The sequence below is a fragment of the Hyaena hyaena genome, unplaced genomic scaffold (genome assembly GCF_003009895.1).
Source record: "Hyaena hyaena isolate Hyena2069 unplaced genomic scaffold, ASM300989v1 scaffold_105, whole genome shotgun sequence".
Taxonomy (NCBI): domain Eukaryota; kingdom Metazoa; phylum Chordata; class Mammalia; order Carnivora; family Hyaenidae; genus Hyaena; species Hyaena hyaena.
The window spans coordinates 2,086,716-2,105,812 of record NW_024080737.1 but is presented as its reverse complement, the minus strand read 5'-3'; the positions used below and the strand labels follow the sequence as shown (position 1 = coordinate 2,105,812).

The 19,097-nt window shown below is 38.7% G+C and overlaps 1 protein-coding gene across 2 annotated transcripts in view; it reads left to right on the top strand.

Moving 5' to 3' along the window:
• The window catches only part of VEPH1 (ventricular zone expressed PH domain containing 1), a 218,740-nt gene that overhangs the window by 66,095 nt on the left and 133,548 nt on the right, over positions 1-19,097 (top strand). For both annotated transcript variants that reach the window (XM_039236070.1, XM_039236068.1), the window contains exon 5: positions 3,493-3,702. In XM_039236070.1, coding sequence (XP_039092001.1) covers positions 3,493-3,702 — 210 coding nt within the window. The remainder of the gene's footprint in view (positions 1-3,492; positions 3,703-19,097) is intronic.

Here is a 19,097-nt window from a genome sequence, read left to right as displayed (position 1 = left end):
GACAAATCTTTGAAGTTTTGACATGATTAGATGGGGCAGTTTGAAAGCTCTTTCAGCGATCCATGCCATGAGGCTTGTGGCCTCAACAAAGGCCGTGTCAGCTTGCCCTCCGCCAGACATCTATACTGTTGTAGTGGCTGCTCTGCTCTCAGTGATGACAAGGCCTTCTCTGCACTATGAAGCAGCTCCCCAATGAGGCAGCATGAAAGAGACCAGCCTAAGGAAATCCCTTGTATTTAGAAAATAAAATTCCTTCTTATTCTAGAATAATCTGCCTAAAGCCCAAAACACCACTTCCCTTTCATGTGTGTGATAAACTTCAGGAAATATATGTCTTTTCTATCACTATCATAATAAGCTTTTGGGTTATCACGAAACCACAAAGTAATCAATTTTTGTTCAGTTGGTAAAAGTACTTTATTTACACTATTCAAGTCTTCTCAACTCTTGATGCTTCTATGGATTCAGCTGTGCCTAAGCATATGTATTTTCCTTGAACCAGCTTTCGTCTTGTCTGTCTGTCTTTCTTTCTTTCTTTCTTTCTTTCTTTCTTTCTTTCTTTCTATTCTTTTTCCTTATGGTACAATGGATACAATATACTCTTGTATGGCTTGGGATGTATAGCTGGAGTTTAAATAAAATTGGCATGACTAGAAGCACATGTCACAGAGACCTTCATGTTCCAGAAATAGGACATGAAGAGTAAGGACTGGGAAATGGAATTTTATAGAATGGGGCAGGAAATGTGTAAGCATTTTCCATTCCTAAAAGACTCAGGTTAAATACGCTGCCCTGACCCAGAGCAGCTGGCTGACACTTCTGCCTTATGTGCCAGGGATCTCTCGTGGTTTCTCCTGAAGGACATGCAGCCACTCCCAAATGCATAGACAGCATTTGTGGACTTGTTCAAGCATATGTGCTGTATACCAGAAACTAGCCCTGGCCCTTCCTCCACAAGTACTAGATATGAATATTCAGTTTAAATTTATATGTAGGATAATTTTATTCCTTTCAAAATGTTTGCTTTTATGTCCCTGTTAGTTATGTTGTATATGACATGTGACAATATATACATTAAAACATTATGTACAACTGTTCAACACGGTGGGTTGGGGTGTGGAGGTTATTCAAATTCTAGCCTATAAAACCATTTAGATTTTTCTTCCTTTGATTTATTCCTCAAATATTTATTGACTCAGTTTCTAGCCAGGCTCTGTACTAGGCTTTGGGTATTCAATGGGGTACAAATTCTTGTAGAGTTTTTAATCCAGCCTATAAAACAAACATCTAGACCATCAATATGAAGAAAGCATATGGTTTGCTGGGAGCCATTTAGGGTGTGATAGGGGCTTCAGCCAGGGCACTGGAATGATAGGGGAAGAGAAGGGAGTGGACGAAGGCTTTTAAAGGAAACAACAGCTAACCCAAGGCCTCAAGAATGAGAAGGGATATCCAAAAAAAGAGGGGCAATAAGAATTACAGGCAGAGTGAATCATATGAGTACAATCCTAGATGCAAGAGAAAACTTAGCAGGTCAAGAAAAAATTTTGAAAAAATCAACACAGTTGAAGTATGATATCTGATGGGATCTGGATGGGGGGATAAGTCTAGAAAGATGGTTAGGCATCAGTTAGGAAAAGGTATGTTAAGCCTCTATCTTGAGAGCAGTGGCAAATCAGTGAACTATTTTAAGCAGAGGAAGGTTTTCTTTTAAGGCCACAACGTAGAGAAGGAACTAGATGGACAAGACTGATGGCAGAGAGAAGAGTTAGAAAGAAAGCTGTTGGAATACCCCAAGTTCAGGATGATTGGATCAGTGGTCTCAGCTTAGATGTGCCTGCTGAGAGAGTACTTTCCTGACTCAGCCTATACTAGGGCCCCAGGATAGTCTGTCATAGCACCTTGTATTTTCCTATATGGCATTTATTAAAATTTATAATTATGTATTTCTATTATAGTTACTTGTTTTATGAAATGTCTCATTTACTAGACAGTGAAGTATTCCCCAAAGGCAGGAAACTGTCAGACTTATTAGCAGCTATAGCACCTAGAATACTACCTTGCAAATAGGAAGGACTCATTAAATATTTATAAATAAGTGAATGGAGAAATGAATGGAAACAAAGGGAAGTGGACAGATCTGTGGGATACTTGGGAGGTGGAATCAGTAGGATTGGTGGTTCCTTGGATGAAGCTAATGATAAAGGGAAAAGAACAGTCAAGAATGATTCCCAGACTTCTGGCTTGAGTAGCCAGGTAGATAATGATGCCATTTATTGAGAAAAGAGACACTTGAGACTAGAGAGGGAAGTGAGAGAAGCAGGGTTTTGGCAGGGGGTGGATTATAAATTTAGCAGGTTGAGCTGAGTATCAGATTTTGTTTTAATACTGGAAGCTACATTTCAAGTCTACCTGACCAAAAAAGTAACAAACCAAAAGAGCAAACCAACAACAAAAGAAATCAGCATAGTAGAAATATATTTTTTTATGTTTTTTATTTTTTTTAATTTATTTCTGAGTGAGAGACAGCAGTAGCAGGGGAGGGTCAGAGAGAGAGGGGGACAGAATCTGAAATGGGCTCCAGGCTCTGAGCTAGCTGTCAGCACAGAGCCCGACACGGGGCTCGAACCCATGAACCGTGAGATCATGACCTGAGCCGAAGTCGGACATTTAACCGACTGAGCCACGGAGGAGCCACAGCATAGTAGAAATATAGATGGGCAAATTGTTTTTACTTTTACTGTTCAGTTTTCCACAGGTTTTCCTTTCTAATTGTTTTATTTTTGCAGACAAAACAATGCATTAAGTTGTTGGTGTACAACATGTCTGTGTATTAACATAGCATAGTGACTTTATTCCGCAAAAAGCATTTTCTTTAATATGAATTATTGCATCTTTATATTCATACAAGCATTCAAAATCAAGAAAGCCATATTAGGGTATCAGGAATATGGTAGAACTTATTTTACTTTATTAATCTTTTTTATCTTAGTACTTTTTTGTGATCAAAATGGAAAATTGAAGAAAATTTGAAGGCTGTTTCCTGTTTTCTTGTTTTTATTAAATATTTCCAAACCATACTTCTACAATTTAAAGGCTTTCATTAAAGTCATCAAGGATCTTTTGCATATTTATATTGCTCTTTAAGTTGCACTTTTATGGTAGATTGGAGGAAATATAATATTCTGGTGAGAATATAACACCTCAAAACTTGACTTATGAATAGCAGCATATAAACATTTTGTGAACTTCCCTCTTCAATAGCAGAGCACAGATGAAAAGAAAAACGAAAAGAAACTGAAGCCTCTGAAATTTTATTGTAAATTTTAAATTTCAGTCTTGGGGTATTCCCTTGAGTTCCAATGAGGGCAATAATCCCAGAATGTGTTGACTTCAGGTTTCATAAAATCAAAAAATATTAGATTGGCTCTGATTTAATTAATTTTCCTCCTTTTTCTCTTTCTTCTCTTCCTCTCTCTTTTCTTTTCATAGGTGGTTCAGAAATGTATTCCTTTCCTAATTAGGCATTTGAAAGACTCAACCCATAGTGATGTCATCCTAAACATCCTCATAGAGATAGCAGGTTACGAACCTGTGGCTTTGAACAGTTCTCTTCCAATGCTGAAAGAGATTGGTGAGAGATTCCCCTACCTCATCGGACAAATGGCCAGAATCTATGGAGCTGTGGGGCATGTGGATGAAGTAAGTTTGACTTTTTTTTCTCTCTATTTCCCTAAATTCCATTGGCACTTAATCCACTGGGGCTCTGTGACCTACAAATGGGTCCTGGAACTTTTGAGAGCTCCCATTTCTCTTTCAAACCTTTTGTATGGACAGTGGCCTTTGGATCAAGGGCACATTGTAGCAGAGCTAGGTAGAAGGCTCAGGAAGCAAGGATCTCATTGCTGGAGTGTCACCTGAGGAAGGGGAAGGATTAAAATGGAGAAAGCACTATGACAGATTAAGACCACCTTGTAATAATAACCAATAAAAGAATTTCATCTCATTTCTGGTTGACTTTCTGGTTAACTGAGGAAACCGTGAGTAAGCACAGGGTTAGGCCTCAAACACTACTGATTAATACAATCCCATAGCTATGCTCTCAATAATAGTGCCTGCATTTGGTTGGTGTATTTTGAGCCTTCTGGATGATGTTACTTGGAAGAGTGAAATAAATGTTCATGGATGTTTATAAGACCTAGCTAAATATTTGCACAATAGAAGCTTTTGGCAGGAACAACAGAATGCCATCAGATTGTGGGGATTAAGCGACCAAGAAACAATTTCCAGAAATTCAGGTTCTGAAGGGTGTGCACACATGCATGTCTGCCTGATGATTTTATATTGGGCTTTCGGATTTTTATCTTTTTAAAATAAAAGTAAATACATAGTTGATGGAGGGAAGCTTTTATTTTCGCCCACTTACATATAATAGTTATAAAATCATACAACTCTTTAAAGGGAGTCCATAGTTCATCAAGTTCAATCCCTTGTTTCTACACGAGAGAAAATTAAAGGCTAGAAAAGTCGAGTGACTTACCCAGACTGAGACTGGGTTAGTTGGTGACCCAGCTGGAATTAGATCTTTGCTATCCTTGGCACTCTTTTCAAAGTTTGTTTTAGGATGGGTCTGTGGTTCTGTTTTATTTTATTTCTGCTGAGATTTGCAGAGGCCTAGTGAATGGGAGGCTTCCTTCTAGTGGAGGGCCTTTCTCCTCTAGCTTCCCAGATGAAGGTGGGAGAGCTGAACTGCCAAGCAGCCTGTAACCCTCAACATGATGGGAGGATCTTGTAAAAGGATTACTTTGTTGTGGACATGCTGCTTAGTATAATCCCTTTCTATCCACCGCTGCTGGGAATGTCTCATGCCTGCCATGATCTGCCTTCTGGTAACACTTTCCGTGCCTGTCACTTTGGCTGCCAGGAAAACCTACTGGTGTGCCCAAGTGCTTTTAGGACAACTTCAGCTGACAGCTGTTTGACAGAATCTGCCGACCTTGCAGACTTTTTTATGTACCAAAAACTTGAACCTCTGATGTGTGAGGCCCTGGAATCTTAAAAAAGTTAATTCTTCCTGTACCTTAATGGTAGTTATTTTCATTACAAATACATTTATGATTCATTAATATGTAGTAATGTAGTAAGTGACTAAACTTCCCACAGAGAAGGTAATCTGTTCAAACAAAAACAAAAACCACTAACCGCATACAATTATGTCACTGTAGGTTTACCGGAACTAAGGCTAACCTGACAGAGAGTAGCCTGTTAGTGTGACATTTGCGTGACCCCAGATGGGTATGGGGAGAAGATAGGATACAAATAGAGGAATCACTTATTTCACAATTCAGGGCATCAAAATATTTGCCCCTCCCCCATCTCTCACTCTCATGTGTCCATAAAGACATCTACATTTGGGGAAGAAACATTTTTTTCTGGTGGTTCTGACCACCACAAAGAAAATTCTAGATCAAATACTTTCCAAATGTACCTGGATATCAGGATTACAGGAGGAGCTTTTTTAATAATATAAGTTCTTGGACCTCATAGAAAATCTATTAGATCAGAATCTTTAGGAAAGGGACCTACGAATCTGGATTTGTGGAACTCTCTGTCAGGTAATTCTGATACAACTGTTAGTGGATCAGTATTTGAGATCCTATGATGTAAAGTATTTAAAGCATTTCTATCTTGGACTTAGAATCAGGTATCGCTCATCACTCTTCCTGCCTTTCTCCATCAAGCCATGTGAATCAATTAAGACTCTTCCAGACTACTGATACAGCAATTTAGATGAGGTATGGTTGAGAGTAACACAAAAGTTCAAAATAATAGTGACAGTTAAAAAAAGACAGTTATCTATTTCCCTCACACATAAAGATGTCTAGAAGGCAGTCAGTCTAGAAATACATGTTTCAGAGACCCAGGTTCCTTCTACTTTATTGCTCTGGCTTCCTTGAACACACTAGAGAACACATGATTTCCATGTCATGGTCAATGTGGCAACGCATCTCCACCCATCAAGTCAGTACTTCAGCCAGCAGGAAGGTGAAAGGAAAGAAGGACTCTTCCAGATAGTCAAACACAACCTACTATTCATATCTTACTGCTACGATAAAACAAAACTACATATGACCATACTTAGCTGCAAGGGAGGCTGGAACATGTAGTCTGGATTCAAGTGGTTACATATCAAGAGAGAAGGGAAGAAATAATGACGGAGGCCACAGAAAGTCTCTGGTGCAGCTTGTCAAGTCATTTTATTTCTCTGGGTCTGTTTTCTCTCCTCAAAAATAACATCTTTACACAGGTTTACCTCCCTTCTGCTCTGATATTCTTGATTTCATTATTCCACTTCCTTTAAGATCAGCCTGCCGAAATTACCTATATATATGTGAGTCAGGCTCATTTACTGAGAAAGACACCCCTTCTTATTTGTTTCTAACACTGAGAATATCACCATTAGAAAGACTTTCTTTTAGTTTTAAAGAATACTAAAGCTCAGATGTCCCAAGAGTAAGTGTAGTAGTCTAAGCAGCTTTTAACTGATTAATTTGAGTGCATCTGTTCAACTTTCTAAAAATCTCACAGAACCATATTCCCAAAGACCAAAACCAGCAGGGAAGACATATATGTATGTGTATTTCTGCCCATCCTCGTTCTAAAAACAAATATGAAGTTACTGAAGGACATTGCCAGGTGGGCCTGAGGGTAGAAGTTAGCATCCTGGACACCAATGGAGAAGGGAATTGCAATAAAGAGGGAGCAGTAGGAACTTTGCCCTGAAAAAAACTGCATCATTTTCTGTGTGGAGAACTTGGTCTATGGTGAAATAAATAGCCCTGAGAATATATAACATAGAAATGTTTAGGGTGTTAATGATAAGACAGTCACAGGACCCTAGTGACCTCAGGCCCTAGGATCTGTCTCTCTCATCCTGTCCTGGTCTAATCTAAAAATTGACTTCATTTAAAAACGTTTCTCTTTGCACAAAAGTAGAATTTTCATATGTATTCAGGGGTTTCAGTATCAGGTGATTACATTGATAGGGTTTAAAAGATTTTGGAAATGCAGAAAAGCCAACCCAACTTTGAGAATCTTGCTCCAACTTTTGAAATGCACAATTTGTGACTGACTGGAGTCTATTGTTTTATCCCTCCCTTGTTACCTGGCCTCCAGAAAACTGCATTGTTAGATCCTTAAGAAGAAAGGGGTAGTCTCCTGGAAATATGTAGTCATCAGGTACGGGATAATCTTGGAGTAGAGCTAGCCTGGAATCAGTCACATGAGTTATTAATCAACTTATGCCTCACTTTCTGTGCTTGAATGAAGCCATGCATGAGAACTGCAAGGCCTGGCTACAGGGGATCCAAGCCGGATGTGCCCTGTCTTTCAAATCAGGGCCCATCTGGGTGGGCACACTCTTTTCAGCAGCTTGCTAGCAGCATCACAGTTTTTTCATCTGTATTGTACCCACCAGAGGAAAGTTGTATATATAAACGCAAAACTAAAGCCCTACAAATCCTTACACTTAGTATCTCCCAAATTACCTCAGGAATTTTTTTCTACCCAAATTTAAATGAAACCATGTTTAATAGCTGGCTAGTACTTTTATCAATATAGGAGGCAATACAGTGTCTCATGAGCCATTTTCAGGTTTGTGCTGACATGCAAAGCACATCTACTAGATGAAGAATAACATGGGAGGAACACAGGCCAGAGAAATCTGCTTCTGGGACAAGTGATATGTTGTTGCCCCTGAGCTGCACCTTACTTGGCACTGTCAAGAAAAGGACACAGGTGGTTTTCATCATGCCAGGATTTAACCCACCTATGTGGGATGCTCAGTTCATGCAGATGCACAAATAAGAAATATTACTTCATTAGATATGTCCTCACATTAGCAAAAATGCATAGATCCTTTTGTCTTTCTTCAATGAGAAGATTGCAGTGGAGACCTTAGGAGACAAAGCAGTTCTCAAGAATCCATCCCCAAGACACCCCAGAGTTACCTAATAGTATCCACAGATCAAATACCAGTAATAGATATGCAAAGAGTAAAGAAAAAGAAATACAACTATGTCACTAAGGAAGGCCAACAAACCATGAAAGAAGAAAGCAACAGAAGAAAGGAACAGACAACTACAAAAACAACTATAAAACCACTAACAACATGGCAATAGGTACATACCTATCAATAATGACTTTGAATGTAAATGGACTAAATGCCCCAATCAAAAGACATAGGGTGAAAGAATAGATTAAAGAAAAGCAAGATCTATCTATATGCTGCCCACAGGAGACTAATTTCAGACCTAAAGACACTTGCAGATTGAAAGTGAGGGGAGAAAGAAATACTAATTGTGCAAATGGAAGTGAAAAGAAACCCAGAGAAGCAGTACTTAATTATCATACAAAGTAGACTTTAAAACAAAGACTATAACAAGAGACAAAGAAGGACATCATATAATCATAAAGGGAACAATCTGGGCACCTGGGTGGCTCAGTGGGTTAAGTATCCAACTCTTGATTTCAGTTCAGGTCATAATCTCAAGGTCATGGGATCAAGCCCCCTGTCAGGCTCTGCACTGAGTGTGGAGCCTGCTTACGATTCTCCCTCTCTTCCTCTGTCCATCTCCTCTCTCTCTCTCTCTCAAATAAAAATAAAAATTTAAATAAAAGGAACAATCCAAGAAGAAGATATAACAATTGTAAATATGTATGCATTCAGTATGGAAGCACTCAAATACATAAAGCAGTAAATAACATAAAAGACGTCATCAATAGTAATACGATAATAATAGGGGACTTTAACCCCCTATACATCAATGGACAGATCATCCAAACAGAAAAATCATATATTAGGCCACAAAACAAGTCTCAAAAATTCACAAAGATTGAAGTCATACCATCCACCTTTTCTGACCATAACATTATAAAACTAGAAATCAATCACAAGAAAAAAATCAATAAAGAACACAAACATGTGGAGGTAAATAACATGCTCCTAAACAATGAGTGGGTCAACCAATAAATCAAACAGGAAATTTAAAAAACATGGAGACAAAAAAAAAAAAAAGAAAAAACAAACTAAATACATGGAGACAAGTAAAATGAAAATATAACAGTCCAAGATCTTAGGGATATAGAAGACGCTGTTCCAAGAGGAAAGTTTATAGCAGTACAAGTCTACTTCAAGAAGCAAGGAAAAAAGTCTTAAATGAACAACCTAAGCTTACACCTAAGGACAACAAACAAAAGAACAACAAACAAAACCTAAAGCCATTAGAAGGAAGGACATAATAAAGATTAGAGCAGAAGTAAATGAAACAGAGACTAAAAAGAACAGTAAGACAGATCAATGAAACCGGAGGCTAGGTTTTTGAAAAGATAAAAATTGATAAACTTTTAGCCAGATTCATCAAAACAGAAAAGAGAAGACTCAAACAAAATCAGAAGTGAAAGAGGAGAAATAACAACTGACACCAAAGAAATAAAGAGGATTGTAAGAGAATATAATTATATGCCAAAAAAAATGGACAACCTAGAAGAAATGGATAAATTCCTAGAAGCATATAACCTCCCAACACTGAATTAGAAGAATTAGAAAACGTAAACTGATTGATTACCAGCAATGACATTGAATCAGTAATTTAAAAAACTCCCCCCAAAATAAAAGTCTATGACCAGGTGACTCCAAAGATGAATGCTAGCAAACATTTAAAGAAGAGTTAATACCTATTCTTCTATTCTAAATTATCCCAAAAAAGAATAGAAGAGGAACAAAAGCTTCCAAATTCATTCTATGAGGCCAGCATTAGCCTGATACCAAAACCAGATAAAGACACTCAAAAAAAGAGAACAATATGTCAATATCTCTGATGGATAAAGATGCAAACGTCTTCAACAAAATACTAGCAAACTGAATCCAACAATACATTTAAAAAAATCATGTACCACTGTCAAGTGGGATTTATTTCTGGGATGCAAGGGCAGTTCAATGTTCACAAATCGATTAAAGTGATACACCATCAAGAGAAGGAATAAAAACTATAAATATATTTCAGTGGATGTAGAAAAACATTTGACAAAGTACAATATCCATTTATGATAAAACCTCTCAACAAAGTAGGCTTAATACTTTAATTTTTTAATGTTTATTTTTGACGGGGGGGGGGTATGAGAGGGGGAGGGGCAGATAGAGAGGGAGGCACAGAATCTGAAGCAGGCTCCAGGCTCTGAGCTGTCAGCACAGAGCCCAACATGGGGCTCAAACTCATGAACTGTGAGATCATGACCTGAGCCAAAGTTGGATGCACAAGCAACTGAGCCACCCAGGTGCCCTTCAACAAAGTTGGTTTAGAGGGAGCATACCTCACCATAATAAAGACCATATATGAAAAACCTACTGCAAATGTCATACTCAATGGTGAAACACTGAGAACTTTCCCCTAAGATCAGGAACAAGACAAGGATGGTCCACTGTCACCACCTTTATTCAACAAAGGACTGGAAGTCCTAGCCACAGCAATCAGACAGCAAAAAGAAATCAAAGATATCTGCTTTGAAATAAAACTTTCTCTATTGCATATTACATGATACTATGCATAAAAAAACTACAATGACTCCAGCAAAAAAAAAAAACAAACCTACTAGAAACTGTTAAATGAATTCAGTAAAGTCATAGGATATAAAATCAATGTGCAGAAATATGTTGCATTTCTATACACTAATAATGAAGCAGTAGAAAGAGAAACCATGGAAACCCATTTACAGTTGCATAAAAAGTAATAAAATATCTAGGAGTAAACTTAGCCAAGGAGATGAAAGACCTGTTCTCTGAAAAATATGAAACACTGATGAAAGAAAATGAAGACAAGACAAACAAATGGAAAGATGTTCCATACTAATGGACTGGAAAAGCAAATATTGTTTAAAAAGAGCCATGCTACCCAAAGCAATCTATAGATTTAATGCCATCCCTATCAAAATATCAATGTCATTTTTTACAGAAATAGAACAAGTAATCCTAAAATTGGTATGGAACCACAGAACACCCCAAATAATCGAAGCAATCTTGAAAAAGAAGAACGAAACTGGAGGTATCACAATCCCAGGTTTCAAGATATAGTACAAAGCGGTAGTAATCAAAACAGTGTGGTACTGGCACAAAAAATGGACCCAAAAGCCAATAGAACAGAATACAGAACCCAGGTAGAAACCTACATTTATATGGCCGGTTATACTTTGCCAAAGGAGGCAAGAAATAAGAAAGAGACAGTCCCTTCAACAAATGGTGTTGGAAAAACTGGACAGCTACATGCAAAAGAATGTAATTGGACCTCTTTCTCATACATTACACAAAAATAAATATAAAATGTATTAAGGACCTAAATGTGAGAATTGAAATCATAAAAATTCTAGAAGAGAGCACAGGCAGTAATTTCTTTGACATCGGCTGTAGCAACATTTTTCTATCTATGTCTCCTGAGGCAAGGGAAACAAAAGCAAAAATACACTATTGGGACTATATCAAAATAAAAAGCATCTTTTCGGCAAAGGAAACCATGACCAAAACTAAAAGGTGGGACACCTGGGTAGCTCAGTTGGTTAGGAGTCTGACTCCTGATTTTGGCTTAGGTCATGATCTCATTGGTTTGTGAGATCAAGCCCTGCAGTGGGTTCTGCTCAGTGTGGAGCCTGCTTGGGATTCTCTCTCTCTCTGCCTCTCCCCTACTCAGGTGTGCACACATTCTCTCTCTCAAAAATAAATAAACAAACAAACATTTTTAAAAACCCTAAAAGGCAACCTATGAAATGGGAGAAGATATTTGCAAATGACATATTTGATAAAATACTAGTATACAAAATACGTAAAGAACTTATACAAGTCAACTCCAAAAACATAAGCAATCCAATTTTAAAATGCCAGAAAACGTGGACAGACATTTCTCCAAAGAAAACATTCTGATGACCAACAGACACATGAACTCATTATCAGGGAAATGCAAATCAAAACCACCATGAGATATTACCTCACATATGTCAGAATGACTAAAATCAATAACTAAAGAAATAACAAGTGTTGGCAAGGATATGGAGGAAAAATATCCTTAGGTACTATGGGTGGAAATGCAAAGTGGGACCACCACTGTGGAAAATAGTTTGGAAGTTCCTGAAAAAATTTAAAACTAGACCTACCATATGATCCAGTAATTCTACTACTTGGTATTTACCCAAAGAATATGAAAACAAGGATTCAAAAAGATATATGCAGCCCTGTGTTTTTGCAGCATTATTTACAATAGCCAAATTATGGAAATGTCCATCCATAGATGAGTGGATAGAGAAGAAGTGGTATATATACCTATATATTAGACTATTACTCAACCACAGAAATTAATGAAATTTTGCTATCTGCAGCAACATGGATGGATCTAGACAGTATCATGCTAAGTGAAATAAGTCAGTAAGAGAAAGAAAAATACCACATAATTTCATTTATATGGTGAATTTAAGAAACAAACCAAAGAACAAAGGAAAAAGGAGACAAGCCAAGAAAATAGACTCTTAACGATAGAGAACAAACTGATGGTTATCAGAGAGGAGACAGGTGGGGGATGGGTGAAATAAGTGAAGCTATCTTGATGAGCACTGAGAAATATATGGCATTGTTGAATCACTATATTGTACATCTAAAACTAATATAACACTGTACATCAACTATACTGGAATTAAGATCTAAAAATATTAAAAAATATAAAAATTTTTCGGTCTAAAAATAAGTAAGTAAATAAGTAGACAGATAATCCAATGAATCCTCTTATGATGAGAAATTTGAGGGGAGGATGTTTATTTTCTATCCATGTTAGTTCTATAGCTGGGATCATTGAAGCTTAAAAATATGTAAGGCACAAAGTATACCCCAATATGCATTTATTAGATATTGAGCGTTACATAGATTTTTAAATCTCAAACATATAACTATTAGAGGAATAATTTCTCACAATTTCACTAGTTTTGTTTTCTTTCTACATAAAGCTCTAGCTTATAACAACATTTAAAGCCATAGCATTTTCTTCTAAAAACTTGGACTTTTATGTGATTATAGTATATCTCCCTAGATAGTTTTATTGGATCTGTTTCTGAATTTTTAATTTTGTTTTTACTTACAGAGATCTTTATTTTATTTTTTGGTCCCCTTCATATCAACCTATCTATAAAATGGGGGAAATAACTGTACTTACAGTGTTGTTGTAAAGATGAAATGACAGAATCAGTGTGAAGCAGTGCCCCTAACACATAACCACACTGGGGATTAAAAGGACACTCATCATGGGGCGCCTGGGTGGCTCAGTCGGTTAAGCGTCCGACTTCGGCTCAGGTCATGATTTCACCGTTCGTGGGCTCGAGCCCCGCATCAGGTTCTGTGCAGGCAGCACAGAAGCTGGAGCCTGTTTCAGATTCTGTGTCTCCCTCTCTCTCTGCCCCTCCCCAGCTCATGCTCTGTCTCTGTTTCAAAAATAAATAAAAAAGTTAAATAAAAACTTAAAAAAAAAAGGACACTCATCATGATGAGCCCTGAGTAATATCTAGAATTGTTGAATCACTATATCATACACCTGAAACTAATATAATCCCGTATGTTAATTATACTGGAATTATAATAAAATTAAAAAGAGACTATCCATAAACATACACCCAGATAATTCATAGCCTTTAGCACAGTGGCTGGAGTAGAGTAAGTGCTTGATACATTTCAACTGATAATAATAACAGTAGAAAGTTATATCATCTCTCTTGACTCAGTTTCCTCATCTGTAAAATGGAAATAATATTATTCACCTCATAACTTTTTGTGAGAATTTAATGAATTATACTGTGTGGAACAGTGTCGGGCTAATGGTAAATAGTAAATAAGTACGAGAAATTTAATTAATTACTTCTTCAGTGTTGCCCAAGTCTTTCTCATTGCACTTACTTGGATATAGGCTGAAGTTGAAGCCTAACAGAAATTAGGGAAGACAGCCACCAGGGAAATGGCTTGCCTCTTCCCTGCTTCTCCAAAGAAAGAGGCTGACTTCATGTATATGCATGAGACAAGTCAAAACAAGGACAGGTCGAGGGGCACCTGGGTGGCTCAGTCAGTTAAATGTCTGACTTTGGCTCAGGTCATGATCTCACCAGCTGGTGAGTTCGAGCCCTGCACTGGGCTCTGTGCTGACAGCTCAGAGCCTGGAGCTTGCTTTGGATGCTGTGTCTCCCTCTCTCTCTGCCCTTTCCCCACTCTCTCTCTCTCTCTCTCTCTCTCTGTCTCTGTCTCTCTCTGTCTCTCTCTCCCCACCTCCCAAAAAATAAAAACATTAAAAACAAGTTAAAAAAAAAAAAAAAACAAGGACAGGTCGAAATGGAATGAGCTACCATAGATAAGGATACCTGTCATTAAAGGTGCAAAGCAGGATAGACTATAGCTTTTTTCTTTTTTAAAGAATACTTGATATATGTCGTCTTTTTTTTCCCTGAGTGGAATGTATATCTGCTTTATATTTATTTTGCAGACAATTATTCCTGAGGGGAATAAGAGTAATGAAAACAGTAATAAAGCCACATTTTGTAAAATAATAAAATAGACCTTCTTTGTATTTTGGGAAGCACTGGACGTGCACGGCTTTCCATAAAGGGTGGGTCGTCCCCAGCTCCTCACCTATAAAAACAGCTAAAATAATTTTGCAGCAGTTTTTTAAAAAAGCTCTTATTAACTAAATATGAAGTGGTTTAAATTAAACCCAGTCCAGATTGACTTTTTTTGTCTGTGGAGAACTGAAATAGAACTTCAATGCTAGTAGCTTTTATTTTTTCCATCATTTTCTTGACTCATTAGACTGTCAGCCATGCAGGTTGGCCTCAGCCCACTGGGTTGGGTACTACAGTTATTATAGCTCTTTCCTAACATGGGTCAACATGGAAAAGAGACTCCGTTAGGAATGGCTTAGATTTTTTTTGAGAAGCAAAATCAGATTCATATGTTCTATTTACTTAAGGCTCAAGTAAACAAACTGAAACAATTTAATAGTTGAACCCTCATCGGGACCCAGTCTCATTTGAAGGCACACACTGGTACGTAGATGCACACACTCTATAGCTATGTTTTATTCCCGGTGCCAGACCCACGAGGTAGCAGACCTGTGTGGTGGAAACAGGCAAGATGCTTTAAAATGCTCTTTATAAATGATCTGGCACATGGACGGAGGCTAGGGCCGGTTGTTTTCCTTAGCTAGAGACCAACAGTCTGCACCTGTGAAGAATCAAATGGCATGCCCTCCCAGTTCAGCCGCTGCCATGGTGGGTGTTAAATCCTGTGTCTTCTGCCTTGTTTTTCTAACTGGCTGGAATATGCTGGCCAAGCACTGGGGTGTGTTTATTACATCCTCTCTAGGCTCAGAGTCATGGATACTTTTCAAGTAAAGAAGTGACACACATCTTGCCCAGGTCGCATTTCTGTGACATCCGGCAGGCCTACAAAAACACTTTCAGGAGGAAAAGGAAAAGAATGACAAAGGCAACTGATGAGCACATTACTGTCCTCATCCTGATGGTGGAAAAACATCCTGGGAAATAGGAGCTGGATGGATGATTTGCTCCTTTAACTTGCAAATCAAGACTGAAGGATGTGGGGGCCATTCTACCAGAGGAAGAAACTGCGACTTAAAACTACACTGTCCCCAAAGACGGAGAATTTAGTTAAAATTTTGGTAAGCTTGGCAACTTTGGGGATCCATTTTCTTAAGCCTTGGTTGGTGCCAGCCAGCTGCTGCTTAATCCCACAGAAGTGCCGTCAACGGGGGAACCTTCCCCCCACCCTCCTGCTAAAATGCAAATAGTTTTATTGTTTTTTATATTGTGAAAAGGTTACATGCTAATTGTAAGTAATATCAATAATATACCTCTACAGAATCTAAGGAAAACAAAAAAACCCTTTGATTATATATAAAATATGCTTTCAAATAATGGTGCTGATATCCTATGTCCTCCCTCCCTTCATGATATAGGCTTGACCTGCTGATTCTTTCTGGGTGCAAGCCCCAGTGCTGACGATGGGGACACAAAGAAGAGAAAAATGTGGTCCCTGTCCTACAGAGGCTCTCAGAGAAACTCTGGGCCAAGGGAGATGTACAAACAGATTATTTGAATTTAATTTGGTGTGTGTTACTACTGCATTCTGAGCTGGATCAAGAAGGAAGCAAGTAACCCTCCCTGTGTGAGCAAGTTTGGGAGAGTGTTATTATAGAAATTTGGTTTGTCAAATGATAGGGTCATGTCATTTGAGGAAGAGGAAGGTATCTATGGGAGGATACGGCATGTATAATAGCAAGCAGCTGGGAAAAGACCGTGAGTCTTTTGGAAACCATGGAGAACTTCAAGTGCCTGGAGCACTGAATGAATAATGGAAGAGACGGGAAGGATGAGGCTGGTCGGTAGACTGAGGTTACATTATGAAAACTCCTCATTGATTAGCAGATAGTTCCTGTCTTCTACCTTCTCACTCCAAAGTTTTTCATCACTCGTGCCCAGATGACCCTGGAATAGTATTTTGTTTCCCTTCCTATCTAGTAAATGAATACCGTGTACCTCAGAGTTCCCAAGAAACTACAGAGTTTGGTAAAAGGACAAACAGTCCCCACAAATAGTTGCAAACATAGAGTAGTAAATAATGGTTATAAAAGTTACATGTTGCAACAATTTTCAACAATGTCTTATAATTATCAACTGTAATTTAGGCCAACTGACCACATCCACAAAGGGCCCTCAGTTCCTCTGTGAGTCAGGCAGCTTGACAAACCTAATGATGCGGTAGCAGCACCTAGAAGGTGCCTATGCCTGCCCAGTCTCCCCTTAGGATTGAACCCCAAGAATGATCAGCCTGGTCCCCACAGATCTGATCTCCTCTCTTCTGAGAGGGACCTTTTGGCTTTCTTACAGCGATTATCTGTGAGGAAGTTGGTGAGCGTATTTGCCCCAGGAAAGTAGAAAGCTCCCACTTCATCACCGCGTCTTTAGTCCTGAACTTAAGATGTGTTTGAATCCTGGATTCACCAGAATGAAAACTGCGCCTTGTCAGCAGGGGGTTTGAGAGGATGAAGCAGTGGCTAATTCTAGCTCAAATCCTGCTGCTCTCTTAAGAAGGCAGCCAGTAGTCCTCGCCCCGCCCATATCCCCCACAGGTTTAATCACTTCAGTTTAAGCTAGCTACTTCAACTACCAGCCTCTGCACTTCTTTGCCTACGGCTTTCCTCACCTTCACAAGCCACTGTGATAATATGACTGACAGGACAGGTATGTGAGGAATCAGTGCTCCCCCAGCAGCCCTCAACTGGCGCTGAGGTATCTGTCTCAAATGAAATCTGCTTTCACCAGAACTCCCAGGTACCCCTTCTGAACGACTTCTCTTTGGTACTTTTTTTTTTTTTTACTCCCCTGCTGGTGTCCTTCAGTTTCCAAGTAGTTGATTGGCACTTCAGGTGTCAGGGATCCCAATCCAAGGAGTAGGCCTTTACATACCTCCCCAGGCCATTGTGGTCTCCCATGTTCTGAACACTTGAGAGTACACATCTATAATGTGGGGTTTAACATCTGATTTTCTTCTGGTTGCATTGCTTTTCATTCATTTAGACTGGAACTTGACTAAGCAGCAGGGTCTTGTACTAGTGAACGGCAGCTGAGGACATGGCACGTTGTGTTTAAGGAGGGCCAGGAAATAGATAGACATTGGATTCCAGGCATGGCTGGTGGCTACTGATTTTCAGAACCTGTCAGTCTGCTTCCTGTGTGATGGCCAAAGTGTGGTCCCCAGATGAGGAGCCTTGAGCATCACCTGGGAATCAGAATCTACAGTTTAACAAGATCCCCAGGTACTGTGCATGTACCTGAACGTGTAAGAGGCACTAGTCTCAAGGACTCAGGCCTTGCAGGATTTATCTGCTGTAGAATATCCTAGAGATTTACTTATTAAACAAATTTAAGCTTGGTATATTTTGTAGTGAGTAGGAGTTAAGAACTTGGTACTGTTCATATGGACTGAGCTAAAACCCCTAAGAAAAGTTATATCTGACAGCTGACTGATCAGCAGCGGACTGTCACACTGAAATGTTCATGTTCTAGTTCTTAGCATTAACTGGAATGATCCTTGTTACCGACATGAATACGTGAAGATAACACATGAGAAATTACACTGAGAAGGGGGTCGTGACATCAGTTTATTTCTTGTTAAGTAAGAAATAAATCTAAGGTAAAGACATAGTTGTTGCTATTTAAGACTGATAAACTTGAGATGACTGGAAATTAAATGTTCCCAGAACACTAGTGAATGGAAATGATCAGCCTCAATGCTATGTAGATCCCATAGAGTTTCAAATATCTGGAATTTTACTCAGAAAAGTGGAAGACAAACTTTCCTAACTATCTCATGTCATTGAAATCTTTATTTTCTAAGTATGGTTGATTTTAGAAATCCCAGAATTATGCTAGGCTGTTACTGGTCTCTCCATTCTCTCTGGCTGTTTCTTGTATTGACTTCTGCTTTGGAGGGCAAACTTCCTTCAGATGCAGATGGTATTCTTTGTGATAATGTGATGATTCTATCTCATTCAAAAGTCCCCTTCTTCCTTCAAAACACTTTCCAGAGCCCACCTTCTCTATGACAGCTCCACATTCCTGAAGCACTATTTGATTACAAACTCTCTCTCCTTTCTGTCTGGTAGGTGCAGATTCAACTAGCAGGAAAGGAGGATGATGAAAGGAAATAGTGCAAGTTAGAAAGGTTTTCCAAAGGGAATAGTCTACCTTCCTTCACTTTAAAAAGTGAGAATGACCTTGAAGGCAAGAAGCATGGATTTTAGTGTCCCATACAGTAGATAAAATGGACACAATAGATACAGTGAGGTGACTCTTCTGTTCATCTGTTAAGAAATGGCAAAATTAGGGGTGCCTGGGTGGCTCAGTCAGTTAAGTGTCCAACCTCTGCTCAGGTCATGATCTCGTGGTTCATGGGTTCGAGCCCTGCATAGGCCTCTGTGCTGACAGCTCAAACCCTGGAGCCTGCT